The sequence below is a fragment of the Pempheris klunzingeri genome, chromosome 21 (assembly GCF_042242105.1).
Source record: "Pempheris klunzingeri isolate RE-2024b chromosome 21, fPemKlu1.hap1, whole genome shotgun sequence".
Classification (NCBI taxonomy): domain Eukaryota; kingdom Metazoa; phylum Chordata; class Actinopteri; order Acropomatiformes; family Pempheridae; genus Pempheris; species Pempheris klunzingeri.
The window spans coordinates 17344673-17367929 of record NC_092032.1 but is presented as its reverse complement, the minus strand read 5'-3'; the positions used below and the strand labels follow the sequence as shown (position 1 = coordinate 17367929).

General features: G+C 41.4%; 2 protein-coding genes across 5 annotated transcripts; both read left to right on the top strand.

The window, feature by feature from the left end:
* The first annotated feature begins 751 nt into the window (after positions 1–751).
* Positions 752–14581, top strand: smpx (small muscle protein X-linked). 4 transcript variants are annotated; one of them, XM_070853217.1, is made up of 5 exons: positions 752–864; positions 5222–5281; positions 8550–8636; positions 9242–9394; positions 13870–14581. In XM_070853217.1, the coding sequence occupies exons 2-4, from the start codon at positions 5246–5248 to the stop codon at positions 9389–9391; spliced, it is 273 nt and encodes a 90-aa protein (XP_070709318.1). In that variant the 5' UTR covers positions 752–864; positions 5222–5245; the 3' UTR covers positions 9392–9394; positions 13870–14581. The 4 variants fall into 4 exon arrangements, with proteins under 4 accessions (XP_070709318.1, XP_070709315.1, XP_070709316.1 ...); XM_070853214.1 differs by having other exon boundaries at positions 753–864; positions 9239–9394; XM_070853215.1 differs by lacking the exon at positions 752–864 and adding an exon at positions 1584–1679 and having other exon boundaries at positions 9239–9394.
* Positions 14582–18013: 3432 nt separating this feature from the next.
* LOC139221493 (kelch-like protein 34) lies at positions 18014–19822 on the top strand. The gene has a single exon (XM_070853419.1). It carries the CDS (start codon positions 18014–18016, stop codon positions 19820–19822), a length of 1809 nt encoding a protein of 602 aa, XP_070709520.1.
* The last annotated feature ends 3435 nt before the right edge of the window (positions 19823–23257 follow it).

Genomic DNA, 23257 nt, shown 5'->3' with positions numbered 1-23257 from the left:
TACCCCATCATGTACAGTGTACAGACTGCACATACGAGCTTCATTATATTTTGCCTATTATATTTATCCTCCTCTAGGTTTGCTGTTCGTCTTCTGTATAAACCAAAAGATGTGAAAACACCGTCCATACTGGTGCATTTTGAAGAAATGTGCAATAAAAGATCCCCCATTTTATCTCAAGCTAGAAGACCCACAGAACTGCTCACAGAGCAGCTTTAGACTGCTGCACTTTAAAAGCACCCTCTGCCTTCATATGTTGATATTTTCTTAATGAAGATTGGTCCAGTTTACTGCTTCAACTCCTGCAATAGCAGCTGTAACACTTTAAATAGATTAAAAAGATTCAGTGATGAAGGTTCATCGGTAACAGGTAAGGGCTGTCCTTACCAACAGGTAGGGCCGGTGTGTGTGTGTCTGTGGGGGGGATGTATTTGCATAGTCTAAAGTGTATAGCATGCCTACAGTCTAAGCCTCTTCATTTTACTACCTGGGAACACAGTGGATTAGTTTCACAGGTGAGGCTGAAGAGCACCACAGTCGTTTGATGCAATGATGGTGGATAACTTTATATGAGGAAAACCAGACTACTTGCCTTAGAGAACGGTGGGTGGAAACACACACACACACACACACACACATACACACACACGTAATGTCGTATGTAAATGAGGAAATACATCAAAAGACAGAAACACACACGCAGGCTGAAAACTCATTCTACTTCTCTCATGATGGGTCGGGTTCCGCTTGGGGAGGAGTTTGATGTGTCTCTGAGCCAATCAGGACGAGCGGAAACAGGTCAGGTAGCCGAAGAGGACCTCAGAGAGAGCGCAGGCAGGGTAGAGCAGCCACGCACGGCAGGAGGTAAGAGAGCACACACACATTCACACACACACACACACACACACACACACACACACAGACACACACACACCTTTAACTGTTGGATTGCAGTTTCCCTCTGTGGATGTGCATCAGCTAAAAATGTAGATATACCAGCATAACAACTTCTGTGTGTGTGTGTGTATGAGTGTGTTTGAGTGAGTGTCAGAGCAGAAATAGGGCAATGCCATTTTAGTCACTAAGATTAGGAGGAGTGTTTTGAGGACTCAAGTGTCAGGTTTGAGGAGGATGCAACAAAAAATGACCATGCTTGACACTATAAACATTTGTGACTTCCATATAAGCAGACATTTTTGTGTTTGAGTGTTTCATGCTTATATGTTCCATTTTGTATATGTTCCATTTAACTGGACAGTTATGTGGTGTTTCATGCTTAAATGCTAATTTTTTTGAATAAAGTTTCGTCCAGCAAGTGACATAGAAACATTTTACTGTAATTATAGTTAAAAAAAACTTAAAGATGTTGAAATTAAAGAAGTCTAGTGCTCTGTGCTGCTGTTTGACAATGTTTTGGTCCGTCACTGTGTGTGTCCATGTGTGTCTAAGAGTGTGTGTGTGTGTGTGTGTGTGGATAGAAAGCAGGTCCCTTCTGTGTATCACTCTTCTATTTATAGTGAGAACAAATCCCAGATATGAGAGGAATCCTTCTACCACTTACGAGGCGAGAGAGAGAGAGAGCGAGAGAGAAAAAGAGAGGGTGGAGAGAGGAAGAAAAGAGAAAGAAAAAGAGATGGAGATCAGAGAAGAAGCGTGTGTGTGAGGGATGGCTAGAAAGTGTCAGTAACGTGAGAGAAGTCCAAGCGTGAATAAAACCAAGCATTACACAGTTCTGTGTTGCGTCATCGGCAGGTAAGTTACAACTGCTGTGTTTATATGAGTGTGTTTGAATAACAGATCACTGTACTTAAAGGGGTAGCCTTGAAATTTCCATGAACCTGCAGGAACGCTCAGTGTTTAGCGGTTGAACTCATTATTTAGGTCTGATTTAACAAAAAAAAAAGCATTGATTTGGTCTTATTTGTGCAAAATGTAACTTTGTATAGTTCACAATGTTCTATATTTTCCTTATTGCCAACAACTCTTATTTTGACTTTCAGTTCTTTTACATTCCCTGACTGTGGCATTCAGGCCCAATGCTCATTGGTTCCTACTTAAGTGTACAGCTTTAAAGGAAAAGTTTAACGCTCATGTGCTTTCTTGTTAGTAGTTTAAATATGAAGCTAGAGCTTGGAGATGATTAGCTTAGCTTAGCTTAGCTTAGCTAACTTGGTTTTACACTTTAGTGTAAAACGTTTGAATAGAACCAACAAAGGATTATAATATGTTAGTTAGCGAACTTAATACTTAGAGGAGCTGGTTGGTCCGATCTTGTTACCTTTGGTCAGAGCCCAGCTTGCTGTTTCCCCTGATCCCAGTCTTTCTGCTAAGCTAGGCTAATCGCCTGCTGGCTGTAGCTACATTTTTACCATACAGATCTGACATTGTTATCAATCTTTTCATCATCAACATTTGCTAATTAGCACTAAAACCTAAATAGTACTGGTGATGCTGGGCAGGTCAAGTCTTGTGTGGGTTCTCTTCAGGTACTCCGACCTTCTCTCACAGTCCAGTTAGGTTATTTGGTTACTCTAAATGTGTGCGTGGGATGGCTGTCTGCCTACATGTGTCAGCCCTGTGATGAACTCCGCCTCTCACCTAGTGTCAGCTGGGGCTGGCTCCAACACCCTGATCCTCTGAGGATAAGCAGTACAGTTAATGTATAGGTTAACATAACTGAAACTTTGAACTGATGGTTGTTGTAAATGAAACGTTTATAGTTCAAAGTCATTACAATCAATCCTCTGGGGACTGTAAATGTCTGTAGTAAATTTCACTGCAATACTTCACTCTGCACTACACATATGGGATCACCAGAGTCAGTAAGCCGACTTCATCCTCTGTGGACCATGAAAGTCTAAATAATTTTAGATATTTCAGTCTGGGTCAAAGTGATGGGCCGACCGTCAGGCTGACATCCTTAGAGCTGTGCCACTAGTGTAAAATACAGTAAATACAAAATATTGCCAACCTTATCATTACTGATAAAGAAAAGAAAAGTCATATGAGACAATAAGTCATAAGTCATTCATTCATGCTGCTGTTCGTGCTGCTCTCTAAATAAGCCCTATTGTTATTCCAGAGGTACAGTGATAACATCTTACACACCTCAAAGAGCCTTTTTGTTTACAGGGTTTCAATGTTTGGAGATTTGAATGTATTTATTTATCAATTTATATAGAGGAAATAATGGTTGGTTGGTTGGTGGTTGTGTGTGTGTGTGTGTGTGTGTGTGTGTGACAAAAACACATACAGTATGTGTGAAAGTGAAAGGGCTTGACTGGCTTTGCAGTGTGGCGTCAGGGGGCAGCTGCTACTCATGGCCAACATAAATATCATCCCATTGTGTAAGCATGACCGTGTGTGTGTGTGTGTGTGTGTGTGTGTGTGAGTGTGTGAGTGGTTGTGTATTTCGAGGTGTCCAGGCTTTTTGGTCTCATGTCAAGGACAGCAAAGCTCTTACTGTATGTTTGCATAAACAGCACCCTGGAAACGGTATCTAAGAGCTGCCATTGAATCCAGCAGCAGCCGGAGGGCCTGAGACCGTTTCTTTGGTCCTCTGCTCTGCTCTGAGCCACTCACAGATAAGATAAATAGGCCATGGAAACTTCTACTATTAGGAACCACTTGGGTCAGTGTTGATCTGCTAAACAGCAAAAGGGAGGGAGGAAGTAGAAATAACAGAAAACAGGCTGACATAATATGAGGAAGAGGGATTTACCCAAAATTTTATTTAGACCTAGTTCTGCCATTTCTATAGATGATTTTAGCTGATATATTGTGCAGGATTGTTAATATTTTAACACTGAAAACAATCCAGATTTTACTTTATTTGGCAGAAAGGAATAACTTCTGCTGAAACCTAATTTAGACCATTAATAGACATTAAAAAACAACCCAGTTGCTATGTCCCCTGTCAAGCTTCTGTTTTCTTTCAGACATGCGTAGCCTACTACTCAGAGACGAGTTTACCATTTGAAATCCTTGAATTCAGACAGAGGGTAATTAAATCAGGCCTCTAGTTTCTAGCCGATGACTGTCACCCAAAATAACAACCGCTCCTGACAGATTCTCTCAGCTGTAGCTTGCTAGCTAGTTAAGCTAACATTAGCTCCATGAGTTGGTCAAACTCGCTGTTTCTGGCTGACTTCTCAACGTCTGACCCATTTTAAAATGAGGATCTTAAATATGCACTTAATGGTCAAATGCATGAGGCCAACGTCTGGATGTCCTGCAGTCAAATTACAGTCATGTGACAATGCATTTTTCAGTGATGATGTGAAATGATGACGATACATACATGTCTGAAATCAAAACATGCTACTCACTCAGACAGTAAACTGATGACCACATGACCATATGACAGGGATATACTGGAAGTGAATGATATCTTTTTTTCCTAGTAAGTTGTGGTGACAAACTCTATCTCTACTAAGTTGTGATTTTTGGCAGAAAATGAATGAAATACATTGTCAGTGAACATTTTCAAAGCATAGGTAACACTATAGCCCACACACAGTGTAGTGCCCCCATTAAAGTGTTACTTTCTCCTGTTTTATTACTGAGTTTTTTTAAATGAAATTATATATTTAAAGATTTTTGTCTTCAGAAGGAATGAATGAGCTTCGTGCTGTTGATATACTGCTGGGAAGTTCAAGAGGCTGTCTAACACAGTGTTAGTTTTGGTCTTTTCACGATAGTTTGTTGATAATAATAAAGAAATATATATATAGAATAATGCTGTATTGTCAATATAGGTCATATGCTACAAGCTCACATTTTTAACAACAACATCTTACTTGCACTCATCCCAGAATGAGAGGGTTTATGTAGTTTGTTGAGATTTGAACTGAAGCCAGTGTGTTCAGTAAAGGAAGCTGAAATGCATTTAGAGTCACACATCCTGCTTTTCCTTGCGTATATCACTACACTCAATGCTAAATTTCCTTCTTGCACACTTGCCGAAATTGACTCACTTTTATTGTGACATTCCCTGCTGCCTCTCGCTCTGCCTCTCATGAATGATTCAGAGAACAGTTCCTCTACCTGCTTTCCTCTGTAAGAGTCGCCTAGCAACTGAAATGCGACCCCGGGACTTGAAAACCACAGAAACAGAGTCCCAATGCCCCCAACATGCACATACACACACTCTCGCACACTTGCACACACACAAACACTCACACATACACAACTGAATGTCTGTGATCTGTGCCTCTTCCAGGTCAGTGGACTTAACGGGGGGATTATGTCCAAACCTTCGTCCAACGTTAAGGCCCTTCAGGTAAAACATCTTCATCTGTGTGCACAGTGAAGTGTGGATGTGTGTGCTGCATGGATCTACAACTTTATTTCACTACTTTAAAACCATCGTGTCTGAGGTCGTACACTACCATGGGTTGGACAACTACAAACATGCAAGGATAACATTGGATAAAGGCTTCATACTACGAGTGATTACTCTCTCCACTCCACTCTCCACCTGTTGAAAAGAAAGATTCCAGATGTTTCCACATTTAAGTATTTATTGGCAAAGGCAAACACAGAGTTCAGACTGTGCATATACAGTATCAAGGCTTTGTTAGTGCAGAGTTGTAGCTAGGCGAAGGATGAGGAGTTATCTGTATCACTGTGTGTGTGTGTGTTTGTAATGGCTTTGTGTTTGCATGTCAGAGAGGGTTTCCTTCCTTCCATCGGCTCCCTTTTCATTGTGCTTTTGTCATGTCTAACCATGGGATAGGCATCTGGACGGAGGATTTTTAAACACCAGTACGGTACAAACATGAGGTTCTTCGTTTAGTCTCCGTCCCAACGCTCCGTCATTGGTTTACGTTAATCACAAACAAGAACAGCAGCACGACTTCACATTATAAATAATCCACATTTTCATCAAAAAAAGAAACTTTCATTAAACTTTCACGCCAGTAGGCTAGTTTTCATCTGTTTTATCTTTCAATAATATATCTTTGTTAAACTTGTTAAACTGAAACTATTTTCTAGACATCTTTTAGCTTTCATTTAATCACTACAGTACAAAAAATCTGTTATAGTCGTTTCAGGTAATGCAGGTAATGTAAACCCTCCATGTTTGAGTTTAAACGTTAAAGCTGCAAAATCCAGCCTTTCAAACACAAACAATATAAAAATTGACATGATCCCATTTACAATGTCAATGTTTGTAGTGTGGGTTTGATTTTCTGTTAACATAGTACATGTTTGTACGATTACTAAGTGCCAGTATGGTAACATGTAGTTACTGTATTTTGGCTTTATAGGGCAGAATAGTGCAGCACTAGTGCTAGCAGGTAGTAATACAGGGAGTGAGGAGGGACATAAGACACACAGAAGACCTTGGTGGTGTAAAATTACAGTTTCTATGAAGTGACCGTAATTGAATAACACATTTTTACAAAAAATAAATAGATACCAGCGGCCGTCTGGAAGGTAGAAAGTCAATTTTGAACACCTGTTATGCTCCCAGAAATGGTTGGGAGTAATTTAATTATTTTTGACTAGTGGTTAAAGGGCTAACACCAACATGGTCCTTTAAAACAGTGAGAGAGTGCAGAACAATTAAACTTATTTCTCTTCTGGCCACTGAGGCTGGTGGCTCCTATAGATCTCTTTTTATACTCTTTTCTTTATATATGTTTTATACCCAACAAGCAGAAAATAGAAAACAACCACCAAACGTCGCTGCTATAATTCCTGTTCGAATAAACAAACAGGCCCCAGCAAACGAACTCACGATAAAAGGTATCTCACATTGAGGCCAATAAAATCAGTGTCCAAACTGTCCATCCTGATCTAGACATTCTCTTCATGTTAACAAAACACCTTCAGCAAGTTCACTCAGGAGGCGAGCTCTTAAGTATTAGTTTATCTTCACAATAATTATACTGTTTGTATGACTGAGCCTCATACAGCAGTCATTCCATCTCAGCCCCTCACACATTAATGGCCAGTACCTTCTTTTTATAGCTCCAAAAAGCAAACATAAAAGGCCCATTCAATTTCTGCAAACAGCTTGTGTAGCACGGTTGAAGCCGTTTGTGCCCAAATGTTTCCAGCATGGGTCCCAAAGTCCAGTATTTACTTCTCTAATCCATATCCTTCGCTAACATTGCTCTGGCCACATATGGACCCTAAAGTAGGGAAGCAGAGTTTAACTGGGAGTGTGGATTATTAGTGAAGCTAATAAAGACGACAAATATGTAAATAGTTAGGCCCTCAGTGCAGATGTCTGGTGTGCTGCATCGGCTGTTTGGAGAAGATTTAGAGGAGCACAAATCATATACACACAGAACAGCAGTGCTCAGTGGCATTTTAATGCAGATTTTCTACTGTTTCTACCATTTATGTCAGATTCTTGCAGGCTGCTAAACTGTGTTATCCACCACAGTAAGCGTACATTATGACCTTTCAACTTCTCAACTATACTGTAACATATAATTTCTGTCTGTGTCTTGTGACTTTATAGAGCAATGCTATATCTGTTGACTCCTTTTAAAGAACTAAAACTTGCAAACACACCGGTGGGGTCCTTTAGTAATGCACTGAAGTGAGGCTGAGATGGAATAACAGCACAGAGGCTGTGTTAAGTGTGTTTTTCGTTGTAAATTGAGTTAAAGAAACATTTGGGGAAATACATTTATTCACTTTCTTGCCAAGAGTTAAAAGAGAAGATAACCACCAGTCTCAAATCTGCAGCCAGACTGTTAGCTTAGCTTAGCATAAAGACTGGAAGCTTTGTCACATGTTTGGAAATGTTGCGTAGGACAGTCCCAGGCTAGCTGCTTCCCCCTGTTATACTTTATGCTAAGCTTTGTCTATCGTATCCTCTATGGCTCTGGCTTCATTTAGAGACATAAGAGTGGTATCAGTTTTGTAATCTAACTCTTGGTGAGCCAGCAAATAACCCTTTTCCTAAAATGTCAAACTATGATTGCATTTTCAATTTAGGGAGAAATATTCCTTTAACCTTTGGATGCGCTCGGTGGAATGTCAGAAGATGATTGCTAACAGCACGCATAAGCATAAGACAGTGAACAATCCCAGCCAAAGCCACATTACAGCGATACAGATCTGAACAAACATGCTGCAAAATGAGGCAATTTCTTTCTTTAAACCTTAATCTCTGGAGAAAATAAAACCAGTATCCTCTGTGACACACACACCACACTCCCTCTCTGTACACCTGTACAATACAGCATATATACAATACAGTATCGTACAGTACAAAGCAAAACACATCAAGTGACAGGACGTCAGGGCAGGCAGCAGTAGTACATCAAGTTAGCAGGCAGATCTCTGGGCTCTGTGTGTGTGTGTGTGTGTGTGTGTGAGAGTAAACATTTTCATGAAGAACATGAAGGGACATGATGATAACCAGGATGTAGTGGTCATAATCAAAACAAGGGGGGGTTGAGGAAATAGCAGGAGTACACACACACACACACACACACACAAACAGGTGCAGAGACACAGAGACAGGAAACTTTATTTGTTGAAGTGCTGAAAGTATCTCATTGGCTGTTCTCGCTGTCCCTCAGGCTAATTTGAACATCCCGATGGGAGCTCTGCGTCCAGGGGCGGGACATCCTGTCAAGAGGAGAGAGGAGACAGTAGACACAGAAGAGGTAAGACAACACAGGAGACACGCGCACACACACACACACACACACAAACCCAAGCTCAAACTCACACAAGAAAGTGAGAGCAAACATTCACCAACAAGTTTCTGTAGCTTGATCAAACTTGATATGTGCCTCCTACGTGTTATACATTCATATACAGGTAGTCTGAGTGGAGTATTTTAAGCAATATACACCTCTCAAATGCGTACCACCATGTACTACAGTAATATTTTCTATTGGTCACCATCACCACCCCTACTCATAGCACTTCTGTGTTTCTACCGATGCCCAGGAGGGACAAATCTGCCCTACATAGACAGAGAGCAGTAACTAAAGAAAAAAGAGCCAAACCGGACTGACAGATTATTTCACACAAAAACCCTTAAATCTATATGTGGACTGGGCCTGAAATGACGGTCACAGCTTTACATCATCTTATACCATCATTATACGCTTGTGACATATCAGAATCTGAATCTGAAGAATCAAAAGCTATTTTCTAAAATCTATTTTATCCAGTTATTCTGACCAGTTAACGATAAATAGAACTAAGTCGCTGAAGTCACTGGCTCATAAGTTCCACTTGTGTTTGTGTTATTTCTTAGCAGGCTCATTCACCAGAACAGCCCTGCGCTGCTGCCCAGACGCCAGAGGAGAAGAAGACGTTGCCGGGTGCGGTGAAACTGCCTGGCCCTGCTGTTAACCTATCTGAGCTGCAGAACGTCAAGAGCGAACTACGATGGGTCACCAAAGATTAACATGTAGGTGGTCATAGCCCTGTAAACACCCTTTTCCTCACTGCTGTATGTGTGTAGAAATAATGACTGAAAACCCAACAAAACCAACCAAATTTATTCTTTTAAATGATTTGTTTTTGTTGTGACATCGTTAAAAACCAGATTTGTTCAAATTAATAAAGTGGTACCCCTTCCCTTGGATCAAATAAGGAAATATTTTCTAATTTTATATTAATTTGGTTTGCAAAAAGTCATTCAGGCGAAATTGTGAAGTATGTTTTCCTATATAGTGACGTAACTTATGTGTGGCGTTAATTATACCTCAAAGAGGTCAAAACCCTCGTTAGTTATGAACAAACTGTTCAATTCTTCTTATTAGAGATTTTGGAGGGGTCGTGCAACAAAAAAGCTCTCAGTACACAAGTATCTATTTTGCACAGGGGCAGAAGTTCAGGAACTAAGAAGGGTAACTAGAACTATTGAGTAATTACAACACTACAAACAGGATACCAGCAATCGTAGCCTTTATGTCCTTTTTTGTCGTTGGTAGGAGCTAAATTACTTGTGGCACTAAAGCTTAGTCTACTTAATAATAAACATTAATATAACCTGTAACTACACCATCATTAGAGTGAGTGGACCACAATACTTGACACTTTATTCAATCATCGAATTCAAAACATAGCCTGTATGTATGTTATAGTTATAGCAACAAAGCCACATCCTTCCTTCCAGGCTCAGCCTAATGTTTTGTTTGACAGGCTGTACAGTGTCTAATCAACACTTTGTGTATCTATTGTAATGTTATTTGGAGCCTAATCCCTCTTGGATACAGCTTACTTGGAAATATTCAACGCACTTCCTTTGAGTGTTGTGCACTGCTGACGTGATCAAACCTAAAGGTCCAAAGAGAAGAATGCAAATTAGAACCAAACTACAGTGAGGAAACACAAAGCTGAGTTTACAAACGGAGTCACTGGGTCTTTATGAATGATGCAAATCCAGTCTGCAAGGCTGAAAACATGACAGAAATAACTAATACCTCTGTAACTCTGCTAATACTGATGGTGGAGGAAGTATTCAGGTCTTTTACTTGTGCAAAGGTACTCACACCGTATGCCTTTCTTTCTCACATGGCAGGAGACTGACTCTTTGGGCTTTGGGCTATTAAAATAGATCACTTTGGGCTGAGGGGATATGTAACAGCTGTCATTCACGATTTCCTGACATCTTACAGACAAAACGAATCATCGATAATGAAAATAATGGTTAGTTGCAGCCTAGTTTGATATGCTGACTGTTTCCTTGATCAGTGCCTCCAGTGTTTGGTTTGTAAAATGGCAGAAACTAGTGAGAAATGCCCGCCACAATTGCCCCTTTTTGTCTTTTTGTTTTTCCTCTCAGGGGGAGAGAGGCTGCTGCTCTACCTTACAGGTAAAGGTTGTTTGGTCTGTATGCAGCCTGAAACGAACACCTGCAGACACTACTCAGGGCTAAAACACATTTACAGTTAATATTCTCTTACAAAGATGCTGGAGTTGAGCCAAAGACAAAACAGTATCACTTTAAAGCTTTTTGTTTCAAAGACAAATATAACATTATAGAGCTTCAGGTATCTATAAAGGAGACTAAAAATGATTTAGCACTAACAATCAATCCTGAGGCACAATATGATGTGAACCACATTACATTTAGTAGAGAAACAAAGAATCATTTAGAATCATTTAGTATACATAATTTAGTTTGAGCTCACAAAAATCCATTTTGTGAGGTTACTTGGAAAATGGTGAATACATTTAGTCAGCACAAACCGGATTTTGGTTTGCTCAAATTAAATTATTGTTGCATGGTGATAATGTCTAAACAAACTATGATTTGTGTACTTGAAAAAAGAATCTTTTCTGTAATCAAAATGTCCCATCGCATTCTTGTGATTAAGACGTAAGTTCTATTCCATATAAACCTGAACCAATTAAACCAAAATTATCCATCTGACGGACACAGTTAAAGTTGTTTTAGTCGTATTATATGTTATTATATTTACATCCTAACCTAACAAACTAAACTAGTAGACATTAAGTCATTATGTCTCTGGAACAGGACGATAAATGCAGAGATCCTGGTTGCATCAGTGAGGCGCTACACTAATTACTTGCAGTGGCTTAAACTCGCCACAGGAGGTCAGTGTGGGCTGCACAGTCTTTGTTTGGGTCAGGCAGCGTGTGTGTTGATGCCTCAGTGTGTGGGCTGGAGGGGTTGAGTCAGGCTCTATATTTAAACTGTATAGAACTGTGTGTGTGTGTGTTCTAGTAAATGTGTGTGTGAACATTGAGGGGAAGTCTGTGCTGTGACTTTCTCAGCGGGACACAGAAACCACAATATCCAAACACTGTGGCTGTTCTGCCCTGCCCAAACCATGTGGGTGTGCTGTGTAGGAGATAAATGAGAAGCTGCTTCAAGTTTTAGTTATAAACACGAGTCTCTGAGGCAGGGAAAATAACACTACTTGCTATTTCTGAGCAGGTTCGGAGTGTGCGCTTACACTGGGAAAGTGACAGAATTACTCAAAAACGTCAACAAACTACATCTGTGCTTTCTGTTTGAGAAGTTTAGCTCACCGTGTTTTTCCAAGGTTGCAGTTTGATTGACGTTTGCTGCTCTGTCTTGTGCACTGCATAGCCAAAAGTATTTTGACACCCATGTGTAAGAAATAATACACCCATGTGTGATTATTCTGCATTTCAACCCACAACCGTTTGGGTGTTAACCACCAGATGTTAAAACTTGGCAGGAAGTTGCTCCGGCTCAGCCACGAGTGTATTAGTGAGGTCTGCCACTGATGAGTGATAAAGCCTGGCTGGCAGGCGGCGTTCCAGTTCATCCTAGAGGTGTTGGACGGGGTTAGCCAGTCATGTTCTTCCACACCAAACTGGGAAAACCATTTCTTTATAGACGTGGCTATCATGTTCAGACAGGACGGGACCAAACACAAGCTGCTGCCACCAAGCTAGAAGCACACTATTGTGTATAATATAATCATATCATTATTAGAATCATCACTATTTTTCTTCATTGGATCTAAAAGGTCAAACCCAAACCATGACAAAGAGCCACAGAACAAAATCACTTACTTTTGGCCAAATATTATATCACTATATTCTTGAATATAGCTGGAATAATAATTAAAGAAATATATAAAAGCCAGAATTCATTTTTTTCTGCTGCGCTAGGCAGTTTATTTTTGGTGTCATTGGGCAAAAACAGTCTTCCAGCACATTGTAATTCTTCTGCAGACTTCTGCAACTCTGTTTTCAGGCTTTAGAAGAGCCTGTGACAGGAGACTTCGGCCCATCACAGGTGCCCCCAGACAGAGGGTTTTCCTATCAGCTGTTCTACGAGCACAGATGTGTGTGCAGCCTTCAGAGGCCGGTGAAAGCCTGATTCAGTGGCAGAAAAAGTTGCTATTCCAGCATTTGTAACAACTGTCGACGCAGCAAAGTAACCCAAGCAAAGGAAGACAAACTCATCAAAAACAGTCCAGAAGACAGGTTGACAATAAGCACAATAAAGCACAAGTCAGTGTCGGTTAAGTGTTTCAGACATGAAGGGAACTCTGCTAACTACATTTCCCTGTGATACAGAAATGTCTTGCAGTGGTTTGTTAGCTTGTGTACACTGGTTTACCATAAAGCAGGCTATGTTAACCATGTTAGTGCTAATGGTTTGCTAACTATAGCCAAAGGATCGCAGTTGCAGCGAATTCCAGTTCATCGGTAGAACCTCAAATCACAATCTATAATCTCAAGGAGCTTTGCAGGTCCACAAAATTGCAAAGAGACCAACAAAACTGATAATTTTCATAGAATTGTTGCTATATATTGGTTGAAACAGCTAACGTACAAAGTGCATGCAGATCTATGTTCATGTGGTGGAAGAGGGCCGCATTTTTCAAATTCTGATTTTTTTGTCTTTCCCAGAGAACTGCCTTCCTCAGCTTTAATTCAATAACATGAAGGTTTTCAGTGGCACAACCACTTAAAATCAGACGCTAACTAGCACATAATTTAGCATTATTATGATCTACTAATGCGAGGCTCCGTATTATTTGCTTCCCTCTCTGTTTTCGTAGCTCCTTGGCTCCGTCCACTGATGTTTAGCTTGAAGCCTGAAGACCTACGCATCCTCTGAGAAAAGTGTTTGTATGGCTAAAAGTGGAGTATTTGAGATGGAAATAAACAGAGAATGAGTCTGACAGTGAGGGAGATCAAGGCACAGAGAGAAACAGAGATGGAAAAAAGGTCAAGAGAGAGATAAGTGCAGAGAGAAAGCAGGTGGTAGATCAACCAGATCTTATATTTCTCCACTATGAATACAGCGACCTGGTCTTCTCCTGGTCCTCCTGGACTTCCTGCTGCCTCTCAGGGGTCAGCAGCTCTGAGACCGCTGATAGCAGACGGCGAAAATCCCTCACAGCGCCTTTATCTGTTATTTTCCTCCAGGATCCCCGGCCAGCTGGAGAGGACGGCACATAATCTTCATAGACACAGACTTGCCCACTGCCACTGAAGACTAGCAACACCACAGTCTAATCCCAACATGTTCGGAAACAGCAACAGATTTCTGTGAAGCCAACAGTCTGACCACCAAGCAGCTCTTCCAATCAGCACTCTAACAGTTTAAACTCTAAAATATTCTTTATTTATTGTTGTTAAATCCAAACGTGAATCATAATTTGTATAAAACGTTAAATACTGTTGACATAGAGTAAGATATTCTGATATTCTTGTTTCTGCTGCAGATAAGACTCCACTTTACTTGGACTTTTAGAAGTAAGTGAGTTCATTTGTAATGGCATATTCTTCAACATATTCTTTGCTTTTTTTTGTTTTTAGCTGTATTTTTAAGTCTGAAATAGCTGTTTTAGAGGAACGTTTTTTGACAACTGATAAATTTAGTCCACTTGATAAAAAACTGTGAGTCCCCCTCTAACTCTGTGAAGACCAACGTGAGGACACTTGTTCCCCATAGCATGAAAACTGATTTATACCGATGCTTTCTAATAAATTATTCATTTCTAAATGTTGTAACAATTTGCAATCGGATTTCATTTCAGTTGTACCATCTTTTTTTGAGAGGGGGAATTATAATGTTTTTGTTGTTTCACTGTCATGATTCACACAAACTGGTATCTTCAGGAAAATATTGCAATAAATCAAGATGGTTCTAAACAAGTTGTTGTGTTCTTGAATCTAAAGTTATTACAGTAAAGAGAGTAGTGGTTAAATATAATTCTCCTCTATCTTGTTTTTGTATTTTCCCCATCATTTAGAAATACTTTCTTCATGTACTTAAAAGATTAGAACATTTTCAGAAGTATGGTTCTATGGACGGCCGTGTTGATCCACCACTTTGGCCCAGACTGAAATATCTCAGCAACTTACAGATGGATTGCCATGAAATTATAGATGGACATCTAAGGTACCTAAAGGATGAAATTTACTAACTTTGGTCATCCTCTGACTTTTCCTCTGGCACCAGCAGGTCACCTATCAGGGCATTTTGGGCTTACCCAGAACCCTATAAACAGATATCTGCATATGAAAGCACATAAACTAAAGAAAAGAAGCTAATCTAAAGCTAAATCGTGATCAGCTGATGGTCAGTGGGTTCGGAGATTACATTCCGACCAATACGTTTTGCCTCGTTGTCTCGCCACAATGACTTTTGCTTAAATGTGACAACACAACTCGAACTACAAACCAGAGAGCTTTAGATACCAAAAATCCTCTGCTTACAATTTTGCTCATCTGTGTGTAGAGCTCACCTCCCCAGTGCAACATGCCAACATCCACAACAAAGATTGGTACAACTCTTCATGTTTCCTCTGACTTAAACTCTTCTCTAATCCAACACTTGATTTTATGACTCAATATCTGCTAAACTAATGGCTTCCCATCAGCCTCAACTGCATGTTATTTTTTAGTAATTAGCAATTGTTAGCATGCTGAAAAAGCCTCACAGAGCTGCTATCAAGGCTGTAGACTCTAAAGTCCTGTTTCGTTGTCATCTTTAAAGGTCCCAAATTATGCGAAATACACTTTTTTTACACACTTTTTCAACATAAATATGTGCCCCTGGTTGGAAGAGACCTTCAAACTATGAGTGCAGACCGTCCTTTCTATTGTTCTCCTGCTCCATCTTTCACTAAATATGTGTGAAAACGCTCCATTAAGATTTGGCTGCAGCCCTTCAGCAGGCTGGCCGTCCCCGCCCACTGAAAACCTCCTGAGTCCAGCATTTCTTTTCCTCACTTACGCCAGCTCTCTGTAACATGAAGATGTTGAAGGCGGGAGCGAAGTATCAGACTGTTCTGTTCTCATAAAACGGAGCATTCAGACAGAGGCTGAAGACAGCTGCAGCAGCCGCTAGTCTGCTATGATAAAAATTATTTTTGAACATTAAACCATGTAAACCTGTCCTACTCAAAACTCAAAACACCAGAATGAACTTTAGATCGAGCACGATATGGGACCTTTAAAAGAAAACACATCATGTAGCTGCTGAGGTCGACATCTGTATCAGCTAACAAAGACACCCCACATAAGACGACAGGCCGTGACAGTGAAACTTTTAAGGTGGAGACGTGTTTAAAAGGGATTATTTCCTGGTGCAGGCTTCTTTTTTTCTTGGTGGCAGGAGATTGACAGTCATCAGAGCATGACATAATGCAAGCACTGGTTTAAAAAAAAAAAAAAAAACTCCATTCAGGCCAAATTAAATAACCTGAAAACTCTGACAAAAGCAAATTAAAACTTCATGTTTACTGTGATGGAAAATGCAGCCTGGAAAGTTTTCACATGACTTGCAGCGCATGAAGAGCAAAAAAAATGAGCCCTGATATTTTGCCGCTGTAATATCCCTGTGTGTGTGCATATATAAAGGGTATTACTGGGTTTTAGGTGGGAGTCAGGGGGCATCTTTGTGTGTGGAGTCACTCTGATCCTGACCTAAACCTCCAAAATCCAACTGTTTGAAGGAGGACTGGATCACACAGGCACCACCACCCCAGATACGCCCCCCCCAACGCATCTCTCCCCCATTACAGCTCCCATCCATCATCACATCACATGTCCTGTTTGCACACAGACAAACACTCACGGAGCAGCTGTAGCTAAGTTTAGACCCCATCAGGTCATGGTGGAATATTCACTGCTGGTGTTTTAACAACCGTACGAGTGGATTTGACATTGTGTGGGAAAGATTAAAAACACTCTGCAGTTTCAAAAAAGGAGCGAGTCTGTTTTGTTTTTTTTGTCTCTTTGTGAGTAGCCTGCGTGCTGAAAGTTGAACTGATGTAACCCGTCCATGAAACAAACACACAACACACACACACACACAAATACACACTGATCTCTGAGTGTGAGCCAGCATTTACTCAGAGATCATAACTCACAACAAAATGTTTGCTGCAGAGGACGCTGCAAGAACGTGCGATAAAGCAACGCTGTTTGCATATTGATGTGTGTGTGTGTGTGTGTGTGTGTGTGTGTGTGTGTGTGTGTGTGTGTGTGCGCATCAGACAGACAGTAGCTCAACATTAATCAGACGACTGTAAACATGTTGGAACGACTTGGAAGCCGATACTGAAAACAAATCCTTTATCATTTCTCTCTCACCCTTCATCTCTCTCCCAGCACCCTCCTCCTGTCTCTGCATAAAAATAAGTGCATGACATCAATCTGCACGATTTTTGAAGCGGGTGATAAAAAGGTTAAATAACTCCCAAAAGGGCATGGATTACTCTGATACCAAATACTATTGCTACAACTTTTGACACTTGTAAAAACCGTTGACAGCTTGGCCAAACTTCCTCGTGGTTTGATATGTACCTAGTTGAGCTGTGTCTGTTTCTATTCCTGTCGCCATGACGATGAGGGCACAGATAGGTGCCGTGGCAACCGTGCCCTGGAATCTCGGTCGCAGACTACAGCAGCTGTATTTACCAATGAGTTCATCCGCCGGGATAGACACTAAAACCCAGCCAGGCTCTCCTCTGTGTGTGTGTGTGTGTGTGTGTGTGTGTTTCCATGCATCTGCTTGCTGTGCCTGGTCGGTGTGAATGCTGGATGCATGTATTCGTGTGATACTCCCACCCGGACACAGAGGAAAGGGCAGCAGACAAACACAAAGCCAACAGAGCCGGGACATCACAGAAAGAGACAGGAGGCTTTGGGACGGACTGAGTTTAAGGGCCAAATGAGGAGGGGGGGGGTGTTAACCTCTATCATGGTGTCACATGTCTGCCGCTGCACACAGAGCAGCACAAAAACACAGATGGGGCGACCACGACTGAGGAGACGCACTTTACTATCTTTTCCCCTCAACTCTTTCTTCTTACGTTCGGCAGCCTGTGATCCTGCTCTCCCACTAATGTCTGGCTCTCTTTTTGTCAGACGCTCTTTTTTGCGTGATGGCTTCATCTCTTTGCTTCCTGTCCTGTACTTTTTGCTTTTAATGTGTCTCTTCATTACTTGCTGCCTCACTGCTGCTTCCTGGCACCTCCCTGGCTTTTCTTTATCTTGCCACTAATCATCTTTTTCACAGTTTCTCCCTTCTCTTGTCCTCTTGCCTCCTGCCTTTTGGATGGATAGCTACTCCGTCCTCTACAGTTCCTCCCACAGAACCGGGCTCCTCTCCGGCTTCCAGCGCCTGCGCTCTCAGAGGAAGATGTGTGATGTCGTGCTAGAGGCCGGCGGTGTGTCTTTCCCGTGTCATCGCGCCCTTTTGGCCAGCTCCAGTGAATATTTTTGGGCTCTGTTTGGAGAGACTACCGCAGAGAGATTAGCAGCCTCTGTTAGCCTCCCAGCAATTACACCAGAGGGTTTAGACGCCATTCTGGACTTCCTGTACTCAGGCTGGCTCAGCGTATCACCGCCTACACTTCCTGACGTCTTGGAGGCAGCCAGGTACTTGCAGGTGGAGCCGGCTGTGTCAATATGTGAACGCTTTATTACTGACGGTTTAAACGCCGACAACTGCTGCAGCTATGCTAACCTGGCCGAGCATCACGGCCTTTCAGATGCACTTGACGCTGCCAATCAAACCATCGCTATGGAGATGGGGGCATTGTTGAAACAAAGCAAGGATGACCTTCTCAGGTTGAATATCCAATCACTGATGGTGGTGCTCGATGCTGACGAGATACCTGGCGTCAAGGAGGTGGAGCTCATAAAGCTGGCTCTGGATTGGCTGAATGAGAACGGGCCCCTCCCTTTGCTGAAGTCAAACCTTCTGCTGAGTCGTCTGCGCTTCGGATTGGTTGCCCCCTCTGACCTCACAGATCTCAGCCACGCCTGCAGAGCCATGGCCACACCTTTAATCAGAAGTCAGCTGACTCGGGCGTTGGAGTACCACAGGCTGGGTTCAGCTCAACCAATCAGACAGAGCAGACAGTCGACGCTCAGAGTGTCGCCCAATCGTGTGCTGCTTGTGGGCGGGGGATCTGGCCCCGATTGGCCAGAACAGCAGTTGCTGGCGTTTGATCCAAGAAGCAGGAAGTTTTCATCTCTGAGTTGCAGCCTCCCGCTGCGGCTGAGAAATCACTGTGTGTGCTCGGTGGGGGGTTTCCTCTTCGTGATCGGAGGAGAAGAAGTGACAGAGGGAGACGACGATGGGAAAACCTCTGTCACCGTGGCAACATCCAACCAGGTGTGGCGCTACGACCCTCGCTTTGACCGCTGGGAGAAGGTGGGGTCCATGCTGGAAAGGCGGGTGCAGTTCACCTGCTGCGTGGTGGAGGATGCTATTTACGCCATTGGGGGACGACACACACGATCAGACACCAACACACACACCTCTGTGGCGTCTGTTGAGTTTTATGACATGGTCACGGGAGCGTGGAGAAGAGGAGCAACGATGCCTCGCCCTCTTTACGGCCACGCTTGTGCTGTGCTCGACAACAACATCTATGTGTCAGGTGGCCAACACGGCAACCGGGGCATCATCCGTGGCAGTAACCACGGTGATACCCAGAATGACCACAGAGAGAGCAGCAGAGAAGTCCTATTCTGGAACCTCAAAGGTAAAGAGTGGGAAAAGAGAGCGTCCATGTCCATCGCCAGGTTCAGTCACCGCATGGCAACCGCCCACGACCACATCTACGCCCTGCTGGGAATGTACGAGCCTTTCTGCGATATTGAGCAATACGATTCACAATCGGACCACTGGACCCGTCTTCGGCCGCTTCTTATTGGCTCCTTCAACTACGGGATGGTGTCGACGCCATCAGGGAAACTGCTGGTGTTTGGAGGGAGGAGATGGAGCGACGGACAGGAGGTGATAGTGAAGAGTGTGTTGGAGTACGACACAAAGAAAGATCACTGGAGAGAGATCTGCCAGCTCCCCAGACCTCTCACTGGGACTGAGTGCACACTGCTGCCTCTGCCAGACTAAAGTAGTCATAGTGCAAAAGATACTAACATGAAAGTGAGACAATTTCCCTTATAGGTGCAGCATAGTCTCAAAACACGGAGAACAGAACACACATGATAAATTATTCATTATAATGTGTAAGTTCGGAGGTTTAGGAGAATTAAAGTATCAAGTTTAAGCCATGAATGAAAAATATAAAGAGGAAAATAATCCCTCATGGTAGGCAGGCTTGAAACCTCTGTTGAAAATGGGGTGAAGAGATTAAATGTTTAACACCACCCCAGCATCAATATTGTTACTCTCCTACTCACTACATATTTTAAGCTCTTTGTGGCCTCGTCTCACGAGAGAAGAACCTTAAGGAAAGGACATTAAGGAAAATATTTCAGACAAGTACATTTAGAACAAGTAAAAGTTTAACTGTAACCTAATACTACTTAAAACAAAAGTTTGTTGGAAATGTTAGATGAGAAATTAGATACCACTCTAATATGTCTATACCAGGAGATGATTAGCTTAGCTTAGCTTAGCGTACAGCACGTAAGCTCCCATAAAACTTTAAATGTTCTTTGGATTAGACTAATCACATATTAAATGCTAATTGGTGATCTTAACAGGTGCTTTTAGACATAATTTCTTACCTTTGGACATAGAAAGGCAAGCTGTTTTCCCTTGTTACCACTCTTAATGCAAAGCTAAGCCACTCTATTACTTATTAGGGGAGATCTGAAATTTGACATTTTGGGATGTTCTTGCCGAGAGTTGGATGAGAGGACTGACCCTCCTCATCTTCATGTCAGTAGTAGGAGATAGTTACCTAAAAATTAGCATAGGGCTTTGTGGTAGAGCCACATTTTTACAGCTTAACAAGCTAAAAGGTGAAAACTAATGAGTATAAGTGGACAAAGTAAGTAAGCAAGTATTAGACAAAGCCAAGCTAACTTCCTCTGTTTAGTCTTCATGTGGAGCTAAGCTAACCGTCTCCTGGTAACTCCAAACAACTAAGCAAAGAAGTGCATTTCCCCAAGTGCTGACCTATTATTCTAAGAAAATGACAAGTCATAAAATTACAAATAAGTGGCATTTTGTATTGGATGTTGTTTAGATGTAGTCTAGAGCAATTTCTGCAAGAGAATAAGCTTTAAGTCCTCTATCTAGCACTATTGAGAAGTGAATTACGTGGTGTTTCATTAATGATATTCCCGTGACCGAATGTGACGATGTTCAAAGCGCAGATAAAGGGGATTTTGAGAACAAGTAGAGAAGAGGAAAAGAGATTTAGTGGGATGAGGGTAATTCCTGAATAGATGAGTTTTATGGGAAGAGGCTGAGCCAGGCTTCTGAGGAGGCTGTCACACGGAAAAGGTCAGATAAGGTGATGCAGGTGGATATCTTTGAAATAAAAACAACAGCGAAGCTAAGCTGAGTATTTAATGGAAGTTGTAGATAAAAGTTCCTGCATGCATGCATGCAACATTCCTGTTTATTAACTACTGATTAATAATTGATGTTTTCTATAAGATAGATACAAAAATAGAAGCAAAGTAAGGATATTGAGTGTGTTTTATTTTCTTATTTCACCCATTTCCTTTTGCCCTGACAACCAAATGGACTGATGACAGCTGCAGAGTAGAAGAAGCATTATGAAATATGGATAATAGCCAGGTAACCTGCTGGGGTTCATTATTCATGGGCTGTATCGACCTCCATTTTATTCTGAATACAAGCTATGCTGTCTGCTTAAACATTGTTATAAGTTGTCTGTAAAATATTTCAGTATGTTTGAAGAATTCAGAATGAATTGGGTTCCTCATTAAACCCTCCATGATTACTGTCAGTGAAAAAAGTAATACGGGCAATTTAAAATATTTTACATACAAATCATGATGTGTTACTTTTCAGTTGCCTATTTAATATAGGTTTTCTGTGGCATTGTACAATAAAACATTCCAATTGGTTATTATCATGGATTAATTAATATCTTTGAATTTTAACAGATCCAAAACGACAGAACAAGAAAAAAAAAGTAAATCTAAGGACAAACATATATTTGTTAAATTGTAATAAAACTGAATTACAAGTGATGATCTCTGGTGTGTCTGTCAGTCCTTTCCCTCCACTGGAGAAGCACAACTAACTCTTTGATAAGCTAGTTAACGTTTCTTGACAACCACATTAGCTAAAATGAGGAAAGGTACCTTTTATTTCCTTATTTTCATTTTTTATTAGCAAATTTTACCTAAATATTACCTTAAGGACTCTCTTTATGTTTCAGTTAATATGATTCATTATTGGCCTCGCATGTGCCGACACTTACGTTTGTTCGGACTCTGTTGGCCTGTGACACCGTTACGTCCACCATTTTGTCAAATCAGCAACCAAGCAAATATTGAAAGACATCTTTTTATCTCTTCCTCAAATGTGCTTGTTGGAGCATTATCTGTAGCTACTCTTTTATTATTGTTAAGATAATTAAGTTGAGTTGTCTGACAGTATGCACACATAGTTAATGGAAGTCAATGGAAAGACTAGAGTTCATTGTTATAATACCTTTGGTCTGATATTTTTTTTTATAGTATCTAGTATCTATTTTTTTATAGTATAGCATTAATTCAATTGCCATTGAATTAATGCTTATTCCCACCGAATGTTAGCATTATGTAATATAAGTAAAAGTCTTATATCATCGTTTATATGTATGCTGCATTTTACAACTGTTGATGTGTAACAATGTGCTAATTTTAACTACTGCTGTGTAGTTTAATTCAAAGCAATGCATCATGGTCTATAAGATCATCAGATGTTTGAAGTGTCGCTGTCCTGTGAGAACCATTTATCCCTAGAAAAAAAAAAAAATCAACTTCTCGTGAGCTCAGACAAACAGCCTGTTTGCATCTTCGTGACAATGCATTTTCCAGCTAATCCACGAGGATTTTAAGTTGTTTGTTTTGCTCAAGGAGGAGGAGAATTCTCTGAAGACATACAAGGACAGTTAATCCTTCAGTTTGTCAGAAAAACTCAAATTCAAAAATCACCACAACTGAAGATGCATGGTTTTCACCGGGCAGGACAAGGATGAAAAATCGCAAGTAAAGCTTCCAGACAAAGTGCAGTGGGGTAAAAAGTTGGAGTACAATATTTGCCTGTACTGGAGCAGAATTAAAGAAGCCAACTGCTGGTGTCAGAGTCATTCGAGTGTCTGCTCAGCTGTGATAGGGGGTACTGGGAGAAAAGGGGGTAGAGTATCTCCTGGGCTCTCACTCTCTGTCCCTTGTTGACACAGACGATGCAGCAGCTGTTACCGGTGCTTATCCCTCCCCACATCCTGTCGGCCTCCTCTCCTTTCTCACCGTCCGACGAAATGAAAAACAAACCACAAATACATCTTCATCCAAGTGACCACACTTTATTGATCCACCCTCCTCTTCCGACAGAAAAACGTAGAATGATCACGTA